The following is a 16,921-nucleotide window of genomic DNA, read 5'->3' as shown; positions in this document are numbered from 1 at the left end:
TGAAGATAAATGTTTTAGCTGCAAGATGATTTCGTAAAATTTTAAACTCACAAACTGACGTGCCTTGATGTAAAATTATTTTTATTATAAAATAGGTCTATCGTTTTGCATGATGCCACGTTAGTTTGTATAAGTTTACTTTTGTGAAATATCTTTGTATTTGTGGCATTTTTCAAATATGAAAAATGAAACATTGGATTTTAGTCACAAATTTACTTAAGAAATCATTTTGTTCAGGTATTAGCACAAGTCTCCTAGTCATGCTCTTGGGAGGTTACTTTTGGGATAGAAAAGAATGAAGCTCATGAAACTCCAAGAAAAGTACTTCCAACAAAATGGTGGCTTAATGTTACAAGAACATATTTTGAATCAGGGAAGGTCTATGGAGACAATGAAAATCTTTAGTAATGATGAGCTTAAAAAGGCCACCAACAATTATGACGAGAGCAGAGTCCTTGGCAAAGGGGGTTATGGAACTGTTTACAAAAGTGTATTACCTGATAACAAAGAGGTTGCCATCAAAAAGTCCAAAATCTGTGATAAGAGCCAAATCAAGCAATTCATAAATGAGGTGATTTTGCTTACCCAAATTAATCATAGAAATGTGGTTAAGCTATTAGGTTGTTGTCTTGAAACAGAAGTTCCCTTACTCGTATATGAATTCATCACAAATGGGACTCTTTCTGACCATATTCATGATATAAGTCGGGCTTCTTCTTTTTCATGGGAAAAACATTTGAAGATAGCAACAGAAACAGCAAGAGCCCCTGCATACCTACATTTTGAAACTTCTATGCCAATTATACATAGAGATGTGAAAAGCACAAATATATTGTTAGATGATAACCACACAGCAAAAGTGGCTGACTTTGGAGCTTCAAGGTTGATAGCTCTTGATCAAACAGAAATAACTACCTTGGTGCAAGGAACTCGTGGGTACTTAGACCCTGAATACTTCCAAACTGGCAAGTTATTAGAAAAAAGTGATGTGTACAGTTTCGGTGTTGTGTTGGCAGAGCTGTTAACAGGTGAAAAGGCAATTTCTTCCTATAGGCCTGAAAGTTACAAAAACCTAGCAATGTTTTTTGTTTCTGCAGTTAAAGAAGATCGTTTGCTTCACATTCTTGAGGATCACATTGTCAATGAGGTTAATATTGAGGCATTAAAGGAAGTTGCTAATCTTGCAGAAGGGTGCTTAAGGTTAAGAGGGGAGGATAGGCCCACTATGATGGAAGTGGCAATGAAGCTTGAAGGATTGAGAATCATGGAAAAACATCCATGGGGAAAGGATAATCAAACCACATAAGAAACAGAATATGTGCTCTGTACACCTGCAGTCCCTTTCAACATTGATATTGGAGTTGGTTCTTCTGTAAGTGCAGTTAGCGGACCTGATAACATGATAAACCAACTCTTGAAACCCCAAGATGATGGCCGAAAATGAGTTAAGTCCACAATAATTGATTTATATAAATCAATGAGATCCATTCATGAACTTCTATAAGCCTATTAATGTTGTGTAATAATGTTGTAGACTACCTTGTAAGATTATTCAGTACTTTTTTCTGGTTCTCCCTCTTTTACTAGATTTCTGTAGTTGGATTTAACTTGCAACAATTTTATGTTCCTCCTGATGAGATGAGTTGACTAGTTCAACGGTGAGTACTAATAGTTGCCTTCTACAAAGAGAAGGCCATATTCTTCTAAGTTAGCTACTACGAATGAACGAAGAAAGAATATTAGAGACACAAAAAAAAGGCAATTAACCATGTCCTCCTTGCTTGAAACTGTTCTTCTGCAGCAACAAGCTATAAACTTCCTGCTTGGGGTACTTATAATTTTAGCAGCAATATTTTTAGCAATAGCAGCAGCTGAAGTACCCAATTCCAGCTGCAACAAAACATGTGGATCGCTTCATGACATCCCCTGCCCATTTGGAACATCTGAAGGTTGCTAACTTGACTCATCTTTTTTCATTACTTGTAACTCCGAGACGAGTACTCCAACACCATTTATGCGTGTTAGTAACATAGAGATACTTAACATATCATTGGATGGTGAACTGCGAGTCTCAATTTATATAGCCCACATGAATCGAACTATAATTTCAGCAATAGATATACCTTTCTCTACCTGCGAGAGTTTCCTATCTCGTATACAAAGAATGTGTTCACCACCATCGGTTGCGACACTGTGGGGCTCATTGGAAGTATTGCCTCAGACAAGAATTATAAAACAGGATGCGTGCAGTCTGTAATAGCATCGACAGTATGGTTAATGGGTCTTACTTCGGCGTAGGATGTTGCCAGACTCCTATCCCAGATGGAATAAAAGATTTTACTATGTCGGTTATGCACTCCAATGTGAGAGAATTCAGTCCATGTGGTTTCGCCTTTGTGGTGGAAGAAAAAGCATATAACTTTTTGTCCTTGGATCATCAGAATATGCAGGATAAAGAAGTTGTTCCGTTGGTCCTGGGTATCGCTGCAATTGCTCCTTAGGCTATCACGGAAACCCATATCTCTCTGTTGGTTGCCAAGGTGCATAATTCATGTTATATATATGCATTAGTATGGAATTATGGATTCCGTCAACGAAATCTATATTATGAGAATATTATTTTATAAGTAATGAAAATAAATATTCTCATAATATACTCAATAGTATTTTAAAAATATTCTTTGACAATTATTAAAATTAAATATTCCGTAATATATCTTAGTTAGTTTTCGCTGCTAAGGCCTCATTTGTTTTCACAAGTTCTTTCAACTAATCTCACTTAGTTATTACAATTTTTTTAAATTCTGATACAAAATAAAATAAATAACTCAAATTTTTTAAATTTCTAAACAAAAATAATATTAAAAATATATTCTAATAATATTTTATTTAATTTTTAATATTAATCTCAATTCGTTTTATCTGTAAAAACAAACTAGGCTTAAATGACATCATATTGAAGATTTTTTATTGCTACGATGGATGTGGGTTTTGACATGGGCTCTATTCATGGTGTTTCAGATATTGATGAGTGTGAAACTCTATATCGTGGGTGCGCTAGCTGTTAATGCATGCGTCAACCTTGTGGGGTCTTACAGCTGTTCTTGCCCCATGGGGTACGAAGGAGATGGGAGGAGAGATGGAAATGGTTGCAGTCCTAAACGACGCAATTATAGGAATATCATTATTATTCTGTGTAAGTTTATATGCACATATCGTATATGTAAAATACTATTTGTACTTGCAAATTTTACTCCCATAATAATAGGTCGAACGTCTCTCCATTGGTTCCAACCTCAACTAAAGACGACTTTGTCTTGAATAAAGGTCTAATATTCTAGCTTCCCATGCATTTGAGCAAATAAATTTGGAGGGGCCAAATATTTTTAAGATAGGATAAATAGTTCAATTGAAGTTTTCTAGTAATATATCACACTGGAATGAAGTATAAAATAATATAACAAATATCTAGTAAATAATGTTTGGGACATGCTTAATTAATATCTAGTAAATATCTGGAGAGATAATGTAACACGCGGGTCTAACACCAAGCTTTTTTTTTATTTTTGAGTTAAGACTATGAAAAGTCCTGTTGAAATTTTTAGAATGCTATTTTATGGGCCCAAATTAGTTTTTAACTCTTATCAAATTTTTTTCTAATAGACTTGTCATTGTAGTTAAATTTTTGAAATGGACTCTATCCAATCACCGTATGGCCCAGTGCAGAACTCAGCCCAACTTGGTGCAAAGCGCACAGTCAGCAGGTTTTTCCAGTAGTTTCCTCTCCATCCCAAAAATCCCTCACTTTTTATCTCCAACTCCCCTCTTCGCACGACACTACCCATGCACATCTACCCCTTTTCATTCTCTAGGGTTTTCATATCACCCATATAAATATACACATATATCTCATGCCTTTGGAAAATGCCTTTTTACCATCGTTGTTGCAACCAGCCACAAGAATCACCCAGCCTCTCCTTGTTCAACACCAACCTCCATCTCCACGTTGCCGAGTTGTCTCCTGCGAGGCGAAATCTGCAAGCCCACTACCCAGCCAACGCATAACCGCAACACCTTCATAGAACCATCATGCAGCCGCTGCTACCTTCTTCAACCACCATCACCGAGACCCTTATCTGCCTCTATCTTCACGTGAAAACTGACGCCACCACCATAGCACCAGTGGCCAACCACCATCGTGCATGACCTGCGCCACTACAAATCTCCACCGGAAGCAACAAGCCCAGCTGTCGCATGCCACTTCATCGCAGAAGCCCAACTCGAGTCGGCCACCGCTACTCTGCCCTGCACTTCCATGCCCATCCATCGATAAGCTTTGGACGTGAAGGGCTCTGTTTTAACACACCAAAATAGGGGAAGCATCCCCACCGTGAGCCACATCGTCAACCCCCTCCACTTCAACACCACTGCCATCAGAAGACTCCGGAGGACAAGCCTCCACCTTCGGACGCTGCCCTGGTCGACGCCCAACCCCCATACCGTCGCATGCTCACTACCTCACGGTGAGCTTCCTTTCCTTTCCTTCTCGCGCATCTATCTCTCATCACTCTCTCTCTCCCGTGCCAAGCCCTTTAGCTCGACGACATCTTCGCTACACCATCTAGTTTGCTGTCTCAAGCAGCTCTCTCCTGTGGAGTGCAATGCCTCTGTAGCACGGTTTCCCTTCTGTAAGATTCTTCCTTTAGAAAGTTATTGCTGCATGTTACGTATAGTTTTGATAGGGAAGGTTAGGTCATGATATTACATTTTTACCCCAGAGTTATAAGTCAAGGCATGAGGGTTTGAATTTTAGATTTGAGACGTGTTTATTTTTACGGAGGACCTCAGTCGGATTGGGATAAAATTTGTCTTTATATTGTGATGATATTATGGTGTTAGAAATTAGTTGAGCGGGGGTCGAGATTTTAATCGATTAGTAGGTGAAATTAAGTGAAGATCGATGTATTCGAGAATTGTCGACATCTTAGGGTTATGAGATTGTTAGATTTTTTTAGGATAATAGGTTATTTAGCATTTCAGGTTTAAATATCAAAATACATGTCTGATTGGAAATTTTACGAAACTTACGTGATTATTTTATAGGTAACGAATAATTTTTGTTCGGTATTATTGATGAAAATTTCCGAAAAGCTAAGAAGTCTAGGTAAACGAGGTTCCTATGCTAGACTTTGCATAAAAATAAAATAGACTGAGGTTATTTTTGAAAAATATGCATGTTTCGTTATGAAAAGAAATTTGAAACGACCTCAGTTATTTGCTATGCATTACTCGTGAAATTTTGTATAAGAATAAGGTATTTTTCTGGCATGACTGGTGTAGATATGAGCTTATTTTTGGCATGCTATTATTGAACTGAGAAGATCAAATATGAAAATTTGATAAATTTTGCATGTGATGAGAAGATGTTCTGAATCCATTTTGGAAAATGTGAAATTATCTGAATTTCAGCACTCTGTTTTGATATGATGTAGCATCTGAAAAACCTTTGGTATAACTTTCTGATTTTGTTCTGACTTTGATTCTGATTCTGATATGGTGATTCTGATTCTGTTTTGCTCTGATATGTGGCCCTATCACTGGATATAATAGTGACCTCAGGCCTTGTCACGGGATACAATAGTAACATCTGGCCCTACCACAGGATATAATAGTGGTCTCTGCTCTGAGTGCAATCGCTTTGATAACATGGTGATTTATGTTCTGCTTGGCTTTCCGCAGAATGCACAATCCTACCATGGGGGTTAAACATGGCCTCTGTTCTGATATGATAAGATGAAGATGTTCAGTCATGTTGTGGCAAATGAGTCTTTGAATATGAAAAGTTGGTTTCTAAATATGAAATGTTTGAAATATCACTCTAATTTTCTAATAATATGTATTTTTGAGATTTGCATATTAAAACTGAAATGTTTTGTTTCTGCATTCTGAACTCTATGAAAATGCTCATATTTACATACTAGTATATGTTTTCTGTTTACTGAGTTGTTGATAACTCACCCCTTACCTCCATAACATTTTTTAGATAATTTTATGGTTCAGCTGGAGAACAAGTGTAGGAAGTATTGGAAAGGTCTTATGATCATAGATGAATGAGTGCAAAGGGTACAAGTATTTTGGAGGATCATATTTAGTAGTTTTATCTCTAGCGGTTATTTTGGTACGTCAAGTTATGAATAATTTGAGTCTTTGTGGAGATGGTATTTATTTTATTGAGGTTTTTGTTTAGTATTTCTGTGGAGGGACACAGATTTCTGGATCGAACAAATAAGTTAAGTGTTTTTGTGGAGTTTCTGTTTATTTATTATTGATTATTGGAGAAGTTCTTGAGTAATAGGAGCTAACTCTCCGGACTTCCGGGAATGGGGCATTACAGATAAAATAATATAAACAAATGAATGGCTAAGTTACTGTGCACAGACAAATTTGTTAAACCACTAATAAGCAAGTTAGAGCAATATGCCTAATACAATATTAATGCAGGAGTTTACTAGATATTAGACCACAACTCTCTGATTCTACTATGCTTCATACCCTTAAGGAAGGAGACCTGTGCCAAGGGTTAGAGACAACATAGTGGACCACACGCTTGTCGCAGCTCTGCTCGCTCCAATGGTAATGATGCCACCCCTTTAGCGAGATGTTCTTCGCCTACTTTTGCCACCACAATACTTGAGGGCATGTGATATCCCATATGATATCCCACATTGCTTGGGAATGAGAAGTTCTTGCTCTTTATAAGGTTTCAATGGGGCTCCAATTGTATCATTGACTAGTCCTTTTGGAGTATAGGCCATGTGGTTTGGGTCTTCCATTGGGGCGTTACAAATGGTATCAGAGCCTATCCCAACCAGAAATGTGGGACTTGAGCCGTGCCACCTACAATGGACAGGCACGACGAGGACATCGGGAATTTATGTTATTTTATTTATTAAGTTTATTTTATTTTGTTCGTTTCGTTCGAAATTGAAAAGCGGGTTAAAGATTAAGTTATGGCAGGAATATGGTACGACTGAGAACGCTATTGTTATATTTAGCAGAGTAAGCTTGAACTTTTATCGACTTAGTGTGCATTTATAATTCCATGTTTTGAAAGGAACGGCATAGTCTGGGTGATCTATTTAGGTAGTAAAATATTTGAGGCTTTCGATTTCATGGATGTATGACATGAGGCTTTAGAATAGAAGATTTTAGTTCAACAAACTCTAAGGATAGACTTACGGAAATTTCACCAAAAGTTTAAGATTTTGCAGACTTTAGGAAATGATTGTTATCATTTAATATTTTAGATTTTGAAAGTTTCGGGAGTCGATTGTTTTATTATTGGATATAAGTTCATCGATCTTACAGATTTCGGAAAATGATTCTGATATAATTGAAGGTTTTAGAATTACAGATTTGAAGGAATGATTTGTAATAAGATTTAAGTTTTTTTATATTTCGCAGGCTTGGTGTGCTTTCTTGATTCATTTTTTTAAGACTAATTAGTCTGTGACCATTAAAATGGGATTGATCAGAGTTGAGTTATAGGTACGGGGATTTTCAAGGAGATTGCTTCTTTGGGGATTGAAAGTATTGATCTAGTTTGGATAATGATTGTTATTAGTTTGGGGTTTTAGTGGCAAGTTTTGGGATTAGATCCATATCAGATTCAAGGATAATAGTTGGTGCAGATTCATGAATGAATTCTTGGTGAATTTGAGGAAAGTGTGTAATAGTGTATGGTTTTAGAGATCGAGAATTTACTACCAAATGTCATAAGAGTTTTCTGGTCAGTAGGTATGGAGCCGCCTTGTACTCGATGGTATTGTTTTATGAGGGCATAAATTTTTATGCATATGGCAAATTATCAGAGTGCGCAGCAGGAGCGCGATATTTTGGTTATAATTAAGGATTCAAACCTTGTGTTGATCTTAAGGAATTTTTGGTAATTTGAAATTTGATAAAGATACTTGTAATTAGAGATTAAACTATTGGTGGTGCGGAATTATGATATAATTCTTATTGATTTTGAGGGAATAAGTCTGGATGATGGAAATGTTTATTGATGGTTAACTTTGGAAGTGGCTAATAGGTTACAAACTTGTAGAATTCAATGAAGATTTGTGAGTTTTAACATAGGAGTCGATTGAGGTTAGCGCAGATCGTGTTACGATAATAATAATAATCATTGGGATTCCTTGGATGTTGTATTAAGGCTCTTGTGGAAAGATGAGATTTCGGATAGCATAGTCACCCTAGGAATACTGGACGTGTTGTGCCACTGGGGGACTAATACGAGTATGATGGAATTGCCTATGGAGATAGACTTGAGAGAACATTACTCATGCTTGTTGGGAGTTGTTGATGACATGATCCTTTCGAACGTGTTTTGGGTTGTATCTTCTATTCTGCTTTAGCGTCATGTTTCATCATGCAAATTTCGAGAACGAAATTTTTTTAAGGGGGGAAGGGTGTAACATCCCGTATTTTTAGTGTATTTTTTTTTATGAAGGAATAATTATTTTTATTGATTCAAAATTTATTCTCTTGTTTTTTAAAAAAAAAAAAAATTATTTTTGAAGTGCTTTCTTTAAATTAATTATTATTATGTGTTTAAATTTCTTCTCGAATTAAATTAACTTGTTGTTGGGTTTAATTATTTATTTTTTTATTTTAATCACTGCGTTTGAATTATTTTATTTCACTTGCTGTTTTAAAATCGTTTCCGTTGGATCATTTTTGTGACCCAAAATGTGAAGATTGGATATCATTTCTTTCCCTACATTTTTCTCTTTCCTCTTTTCTTTTTCTTCCTTTTTCTTTTTCTTTTCTGTTTTTTTTTTCTCCTGGATGGTTCCCGCGCGCCGCAAACCCCCCACTCCCTCTCTCCGTCTGATTCTTCCTTCGCCCCTAGCGCCGCCGTGCGCCGGCAGTGGTCGTCACCGCCCGGCTTCCCAGCACCCCCACCCACCGGCGACCTCCCCCTCCGATTTCCAGCCCCAGCCGCGCCACCGTTAGCCTCCACGCACCACACGATGCCGCGGCATTCCTTGCACCGCTGCACCGCCGTCGCGCCACCTCCGACCACCATCTCTTCACCACATCATCCTCGACCTCCTAGCAACCCAATGGACCCAACCCCACCTCCGATCTATCACCGGTGAAGCCCCTCCATCAACATTTCCGTTTTGGGTATTTTTGCACTTCAACCGCCTTTTTCGCCACCACCCACGGCCAACCACCACCACCACTAGCCTCACCGCCATCTCTTAGCCCTACCCTATCAATCTCGGGTCTTCGTTTGCACCCGTTCAAAAGTGGGTTTTTGAGACCCACGGCCACAGTGCATTTGGCACTGTTTTGTTGCTGCGTTGCCGCTTCTAGCACCTTCGTGATCTTTCAAAAATTATATTATAGCATTGTAAGTATTTTTCCCAAAGAACTTTTGAGATTTAAATATATTTCTGCGCTAATTCATATTTACTGTGAAGTTTTTGGTTGTGCCGGACTGAGTCCGAGGAGTAAGGGGGGGTCGATTGGATTGATGGTTGAGAGAATATTTAGAGGGGAATTAATTTTCTTTGTCGAGTGCAGTTTAATTTTTGGAGGTATTAGTTTATATTTTCTGTTATGGAGTTGTGAATGGGAAGAAGTGTGCTTTGTTTAGTGTTGGTTAAATTGTTAGTAATTGTTTGAGACTGCGAACTGTTGGAATAAGTGTGAGTTATTGGAATTTGAATTGGCATTGGTCTTGATGCTTGTATTGGACAATACTGAGATTGGTATAGAATATTTTGGGTCGGAGTGAGGGCTGTCCGGATTGTTATTTGGCTGTTGGAGTTTGATTAAACTTGCTGAATTATGATCTAGAGTTTGGGTTTTGAGTTATCTAAGATCAATTTTGTGTTGTTGGACTTTAATATTTAGTTTATATTATTTTTATGAATAGGTGACGAGATGGATAGAGACTGTATTCAAGTCATAGATAATGCGCTGCAGGAGTCAGGTAAGCGGGGTTCCTATGCTGGGTTTTATACAAGCTAATAAGACTGAGGTTGATTTTATGAAAATTTGCATAATTTGTGTTGTGTTGGGAACTTATGAAAACAAAGATCAACCTCGGTCACTTATCTGCATTATTCATGAAATCTGTGTGAAAAAGGAAAAATATATTCTGACATGCATTGTGTAGACATGAGCTAAATTCTGTCATGTGGTTTCTGAAATTTGAAAAAGAGCGATATTGAGAATATGAAAGGTTGTGCATTTATTTGTTCTGGCTTTTGTGTTCAGCGTGTATAAACTGTTCTGATTTTGTTTTGGTACTCTGTAATTTTTTGATATAATATCTGAAAAACCTTTGGCATGGTGTACTGGTTTTCGTATCTGAGTCTGTCTCTGCTTTGCTCTGCTCTGCTCTGTTTGGGTTGGTACCAACTTCTCTGTCTCTGAGTGCACCCACTTTGGAAACATAGTGGTTTTATTGTGGTCTTTCCTGTGTGCACACTCGGGGCTCCGAGAAGAATAAAGGAAATATTTCACCTCTGTCTCTGCCTGGTTTGGCCACCGGGGTTAGCACAACCCTACCAAGGGGGTAAAACATGGTCTCTGCTCTGTTTGATGCTTTGTTTTGATCTGATGATGATACTCAGTTTATGCTATGCCAAAGCACTAAGGGTTTTAGTTGTCTTAAAACCATCGCTCTGTTACTTTTGAAAATATGTTCTGTTCTCCATGTTAACTCTGGAAAATATTTTGTTCTGCATGTTCTACTTTGTAAATGCTCATGTTTGCACGCTAGCATATGATTTCTGCTTACTGAGTTGTTGATAACTCACCCCCTATCATTATAATATTTTTCAGATGATGTGGAGAGTCTAAATGAGGACCTGGATTAGATTGCTGTTTGTGTTTAAGCTGATGAGATGTTGCTAGAAGAAGGACTTCTGGTGTTCTGAGTTTTAATCTCTTTGAGTTTTAGTAATATCTTGGGTTTCAGTAAGATTTATGAAATTATTGGTTGGGTTGTTATGATTACTGGGAGGTTATGGACCCCTTTGATTTATTTTTTATTGCATTAAAGATTGTGTGGAGTTTGTAATGAGATTATTGAGAAGATTTGAGATTGATTTCATTTATGAAGTTTTTGGAGATTATTTTTCGAATGTGTTGGGAGACATGATTATGAGTGACAAGTAGTAATTCTCCACGCCACCCGGGTTTGGGGCGTTACATTGCTGTGCGCAGAGTAGCTCACACCTAGAAGGTGCAACATGTTCTTTTGCGACTGAGTAGAGATGCTGTGCATATAAATTGTAGTGCTGCAATGACACAGGGCATACCGACATGCCATGTGTAGCACTGCCATGGTGTGGCACACAAGGGAAATGTACCAACACGAATGACATTGCCCTGGTGTGGCATGGGCGTGCCACGAGCTGGCCATGCGGGCTCCGCGCATCACTTTGAAAAGAAGTAGGCAACGGCCATGCTTGGCCGTGCAAGTGGTTGTTAAGTACCAGAGCTATGAAATTATCTCTTTTTTTTTCAGTTTTTTTTTTTTCTTTTTTTGTTATTCAATACAAGTCCTCAATCAAATGTAAGAAAGAACCGATAAAAAAAAAATTTTAATGCAAAAAGCTACGAAAACCATGATGAGAACCGATAAAAAAAAAATTAAATGCAAAAAGCTACGAAAACCATGATGCACATATATACTGGCATGGAGCCGTAAGATCAAGTTTGCATATGATTAAAGCACTCAAATGGGGGTTCATATCAATGAGCCAGATGCCTTAATACACACCACTATTTCGCACACATCTGTATTCAGAAGTGTATAGCATCAAGTTTCCATGTACCCATATATATTTGCGACACAGGATTTAGTTCAGTAATGCTATATCCTAGCTCATGCCCTGGCTGTTATCTTTGGTGCATCAAATGACACTTCACTCGCTATTTTTGCTCCCCTTTCTTTTGCCATGTATAGCCCAACATGATGCATAAACTCCTGCATGCATGTAACACAATAACATCATCTTTAAGCCTTCGAATTGCATTTCTATGATAGAAACGAAACCAATGTGTAGTATAGTGTTTTCCTATTGGCTTTGACAAAGAAGGCATTATTTTTTAATTCCTATTTCAAATTCTCTGTAGTTAGTGCCTTATGTTTCCAAGTTGCTATGATGTCTACATCTGTGGAAGAGCCAAGTTTAAATTCGATCCTCGTTTGTTCTATGTGAAGACAGAGTATTGGAGGAAGTTAAAGTAATCCCAATACATATTATTGCTTGGAGATATGAAGACAAGCTTAATGAAGTAGTACCTGGGGATGAGCTAAAGCCCCTTTGGTGTCTCTGGCAACATGGAGAGGAATGTCAAATGTGGCACATGCCCGAGAATACACCACCACATCCTGTAGAGGGGTGAGAAACCCAAGGTTCCTTGCCGATAATGTAGAGCATACGAAGTCCAGCACACATATATCAGTGCATATCCCGACAACCAGTAACTTCATCAACACAAATCAATCATGCTAATTAATAAGATCAAACAATTAGGAAGAATAGCTCTCAAAGGAATTGTTTTAAGCACTAACAGATTTGATCTGATTCTTCTTCACCCAATCCACAAAAACATTGGAACCATCAGCCTCAGTTGAACCCAAGTATCCATCAAAACAGTCCTTGCGCCTTATTGTTACATTAGGTTCATTCTCTATCCATCGCAGAGCTGCAGTTTAGTGGAAGAAAAACCAACATCAGATCAGAGTAAAAGAGAGGGAAGTTTATTCCTACAGCATGTGTTTAACACAACATGTTGGCAAACTTGGGAGGGTTTTAACAAGGTATAATCAATATCCAAAAAACAGAACAACCATGGTGAAACATCCCAGAAAAGTGGCCGACAGGGAGGGGGAACAACCGCAGAAGAGTAACTCCATATACAAGTTCTCGTTTGTTACACATGTGAGATAAGATAAGAGGAAAATTAAATAAAATATTATTGGAATAAAATTTTTGAATGTTACTTTATTTTGATATTTGAATAGTTGAATTATTATTATTTTTTATTTTGTTTAGAAGTTTGAAAAAATTGTAATGATTAAATAAGAAGAATTGATATGGTTTGTAAAACCGGACCTTAGAGTGTGTAAGCACCTAGTCGTCCATTTCGGAAAAAAATGGATCCTGCCATGAAAAAGTGATGTTCCTTTAAACCTTAAGACAGAAATCATGTAGAACTACAAAGCGAAAGGTAAATCCAAACACTAAGAAAACTACATAGAATGAAACCTACGGTGAATCTAAAAACATAATAAAATGAATCGTTCATTGGGATATTAACGTAAGGTGTTGCAATATTATCTCAATTTGGCTTTTCTATCAAGCATACATAGAAATTTAGAATGATGTCAAACTCAAATTATATGTGCGTCATTCATTACTGATAAAAGTAGTCTTCTTTGGAAACCCAAATCTAAACATTTTCAACACTACAAAAAGCAGAACAATCATTTTAACTGCAAAGATTTGTCTTGTTTCATGTACTCACTACACATACAAGGAACAAAATTGGACGAGGAATTATTATAGAGATAGCAAAACTAAATACCAGGAACCAGATTTGACTCGTCCGTGCCAGCAATACAATGAGGAGGATATGGTTCCTCCGCCTTGTTTGGATGATGAGAATCAAGAAATGCCATAATTGGCCATTTCTTCTCACAAAACAATCTAGCCAGTCTTTCTGATTCTTTGATCATTCCAGAAATCTGGCTGTTAGGCTGTCTTGGTGCCTGAGAGTACATGAACATCGTTAGATTCTGGTAAGTAAACTTTCAATTTTAGAGCTCTTGCTTGTTGAACAAAATCTTGTAAACAGTTTAACCAAGATACAATTTCTTACTAGGATCCATGATTTGAAAGAAAAAACAAAAAACAAAGCAGAAACCAATCGAAAACAAAGCTGAAAACATGAACTTTGGTGACATATATTTCCATCAGTGGGAGATAGACAGATAAAAAACAAAAGGCATTAACTTCCAAGAATTTAACAGAATAAAACCAGAAGACATCAAGGAATTGATTAATATTTAAAGTATACCAGATTTCCAGCACCAACAGTGCAGAAACCATTTATGATGTCAACAAGAACAAGACCGGTGAGTGCATCATCGGCCAAAAACACGGAATCCTGCTCAAGAGGAATCTCACCCTTCAAAAGATCAATTGTCGGAGACACCATTTTAATTTCCAGTTGCTTGATTCACTTATTCCCAGATCACATGTATATCAACGAAGAGTAAAGAAAGTTGAAAATTCACAGATATATATATATATATATATATATATATATATATATATTTCTATATAAATTAGTTTGATGCTGGTTGCATTGCTGGTGCAACATGTCGACTCTTATCTGATTTCTATTTTCCATGCTAAAATCCAAAGTTGAAAATGTATTCAGGCTTTTTCTTTCATTTTGGCACAAAAGTCAAGAAAATATTTTGTATTGGGGCAGAAACAAGCGCATGTGTCCAAGAAAATCTTCGTCATGCACCCTTCCAAATATGCATGATTGTCCGAGTGTAGATTCCTACGGTTTTTTTTTTTTTTTTAATCTATATAATTTAAGAAAAAATCTATTCATCATCCAAATTTTCATCATTCTCCTATCATCCCATGATGTGGTATTAAATGATAAATTCACAAGTAAAATATAATAAATAATCTCCAATCATTTAATGCCACATCATAGGATGATAGGAGGATGATGAAAGTTGGGATGATGAGTAGCATTACTCTATTTTTAAACCCTCTAAGTCACTTTCAAATCTAGCAATAAAGATTTTGCCGAGTCAAGCATCTATCATGTCCATAATTGCGATACTCCATATGAGATCTCATATTACTTGAGAAAGAAAAATTCTTGCTTTTTATAAAGTTGCAATGGGGTATCACAATAATAATCTATAATTTAATAAATAAATTATATATATTATATATGGGTAATCCAACTATATCGTTTAGATACTGATCCAAATATAAAAGAAGGGGCAGTACTTCATTTTGAAATAGAAGTGTGAAATTATGGAATAAATGTTCGGTTTTTTTTTTTAAATGATCTTAAGAAATATTACAAATAAAAAGAAATTTTATAAAAGAAAACTAAAATATTGACGCAGTTGCATAATTTTTTTTTTTTTTTATGTGATAAGGGAGATTTATTTTATAATAAAAATAATTTTACAGCCTGACATAACATATCAAATAAACATGAGTGTGTCAATTTATTTTTATAAAATTCTTTTACGGTTAAAGCGCCATTTCTCTTGCGACTTTTCTATGTCTATGTTTAATTAAGCCTAGTGAACATAATATAATGTCGATGCTTAATTGCTTACTTCTTGAAATGTTAGGTACGTGGTAGATTGGACTTCCATTTAGGATTAATATAATTGTCCTTTTATTAAATTATAAATTAATACAAATGATCATCATGACTTCAGAAACTTTAAATTGTGTCCCCATATTTTATATCAAATGATTATTTAAACGATTCCAAGATGAAAATTCTTTGATTCGATCTCTTAATCAAATCTAAGAGATCATGGACTTTTGTAAAAAACAAAATTGATTCATAAGTCGATGTAGATGACATACACTCTACATTGCTGATGTATCAAAATTTGATTTGTAAGAAAAACTTGCAAATTTGAATACAAATTTTTTCTAGACGTGTAATAGAATAACTTTTTCTAGACTTTTTCCATGCATGCCACCAATATATTAAGTTGCCTTCACCCGAATACCCTTCAAAGAAATGAGATATTAATATAATTTCTTGACTAGTTCAGATATTAATATATTTTCTTGAGTAGCTCAATAAAAGAAAAAAATAAAAATAAAAATTTTTGACTAGTTGAATGATGAGTGATCTCGACAAATGGCCAGTAGTATATAGTTGGCTCCAATAAAGATAAGGCCATCTTCTAAGTAAGCAGTACTAGGAACGTACGAAAGAATAGGTCAGATTAGAGAGACAGAAAAAGGCAATTAATTAGTTTAGATAAGAAATTATTAAGGAAATTGCTTTATCTGCCGATAAAGCATCCCGATGGTGGGTTCCAATAAAACTTTTTCATTTCTTTTAATTTTTTAATTTAATGATTAAGAAAGTTTTTTTTTTTAATTTTTTTTAAAAGATATTAAAGTTGATTGAAAAAATATATGAAAATAAATAAAATAAAAACAAAGAATTGCACTCATTGGAGATTCTCTCGGTAGTTGCCGTGCTACTCAAGAAATAAATAATTTTTTAGATTATCTTTAGAAATGTATTTTTCTCTACTTTCATGGAGAAAAACTGTCATGACCCCCTCGACAAAATATGGCCAGCATGCATAGGCACAACATCACAAAGCACCTCATCCTGATACTTCCCAATAGAAAAAGTAACTAACACTTATCTATCCACCCTAACCTCACCACAATCATTCAACCACTACAATTTATATGGTCTAGAGTGTTTTAAGGTTGGTAATTTCAATTTCTCAACCAAAGTAGTGCTAACCACATTCGTACAACTCCCACTTCAATGATCATACTACATATCTTATTGTTGACATGGCATCTAGTATAGAAAATATTCTTTCTCTATTGCTTTGCATCATCTACCTTAATGTGTGCATTGAAAGCACGCTTGGTAACAAGAGACTCACCTGTCACAGGGTATACCACTCCATTATCATCACTAGCATCAACCAACTCGGACACCTCATCACTATCATCTTCACTCTCAGTCATCACCTCCCCATTGTCACGCATAATCATCACTATCCTGTTTGGACATTGAGAAATGATGTGCCTTGAATCCAAACATTTAAAACATTTAATATCTCTATTCCGTG

The 16,921-nt window shown here is 36.2% G+C and overlaps 2 protein-coding genes across 2 annotated transcripts; one reads left to right on the top strand and one right to left on the bottom strand.

Annotated features, from left to right (window-relative positions):
• The first annotated feature begins 305 nt into the window (after nucleotides 1-305).
• LOC118348733 (putative wall-associated receptor kinase-like 16) lies at nucleotides 306-1,572 on the top strand. Its single transcript, XM_035690969.1, has one exon. The coding sequence runs from the start codon at nucleotides 347-349 to the stop codon at nucleotides 1,304-1,306; it is 960 nt and encodes a 319-aa protein (XP_035546862.1). The 5' UTR covers nucleotides 306-346; the 3' UTR covers nucleotides 1,307-1,572.
• A 10,119-nt stretch (nucleotides 1,573-11,691) lies between these two features.
• Nucleotides 11,692-14,339, bottom strand: LOC108991608 (nicotinamidase 1-like). The gene is made up of 5 exons (XM_035690968.1): nucleotides 14,113-14,339; nucleotides 13,621-13,804; nucleotides 12,605-12,738; nucleotides 12,332-12,517; nucleotides 11,692-12,013 (listed from the first exon to the last, which is right to left on the bottom strand). Exons 1-5 carry the CDS (start codon nucleotides 14,251-14,253, stop codon nucleotides 11,912-11,914), a joined length of 747 nt encoding a protein of 248 aa, XP_035546861.1. The 5' UTR covers nucleotides 14,254-14,339; the 3' UTR covers nucleotides 11,692-11,911.
• Nucleotides 14,340-16,921: the final 2,582 nt, after the last annotated feature.

This window comes from Juglans regia, chromosome 6, assembly GCF_001411555.2.
Source record: "Juglans regia cultivar Chandler chromosome 6, Walnut 2.0, whole genome shotgun sequence".
In the NCBI taxonomy this organism is placed as follows: Eukaryota; Viridiplantae; Streptophyta; class Magnoliopsida; order Fagales; family Juglandaceae; genus Juglans; species Juglans regia.
Note: the sequence above shows the minus strand (reverse complement) of the source record. Positions and strands in the feature narration are given on the sequence as shown.

Excerpts from the sequence above, each read along its gene's own strand:
- LOC118348733 (XM_035690969.1), top strand. The coding sequence starts at position 347 with ATGTTACAAGAACATATTTTGAATCAGGGAAGGTCTATGGAGACAATG.
- LOC108991608 (XM_035690968.1), bottom strand. The coding sequence starts at position 14,253 with ATGGTGTCTCCGACAATTGATCTTTTGAAGGGTGAGATTCCTCTTGAG. Across the intron at positions 12,739-13,620 it reads CGAGTCAAATCTGGTTCCTG|CTCTGCGATGGATAGAGAAT; the intron begins GTATTTAGTTTT and ends ACTAAACTGCAG. Across the intron at positions 12,518-12,604 it reads AGAAGAATCAGATCAAATCT|TTACTGGTTGTCGGGATATG; the intron begins GTTAGTGCTTAA and ends GTGTTGATGAAG.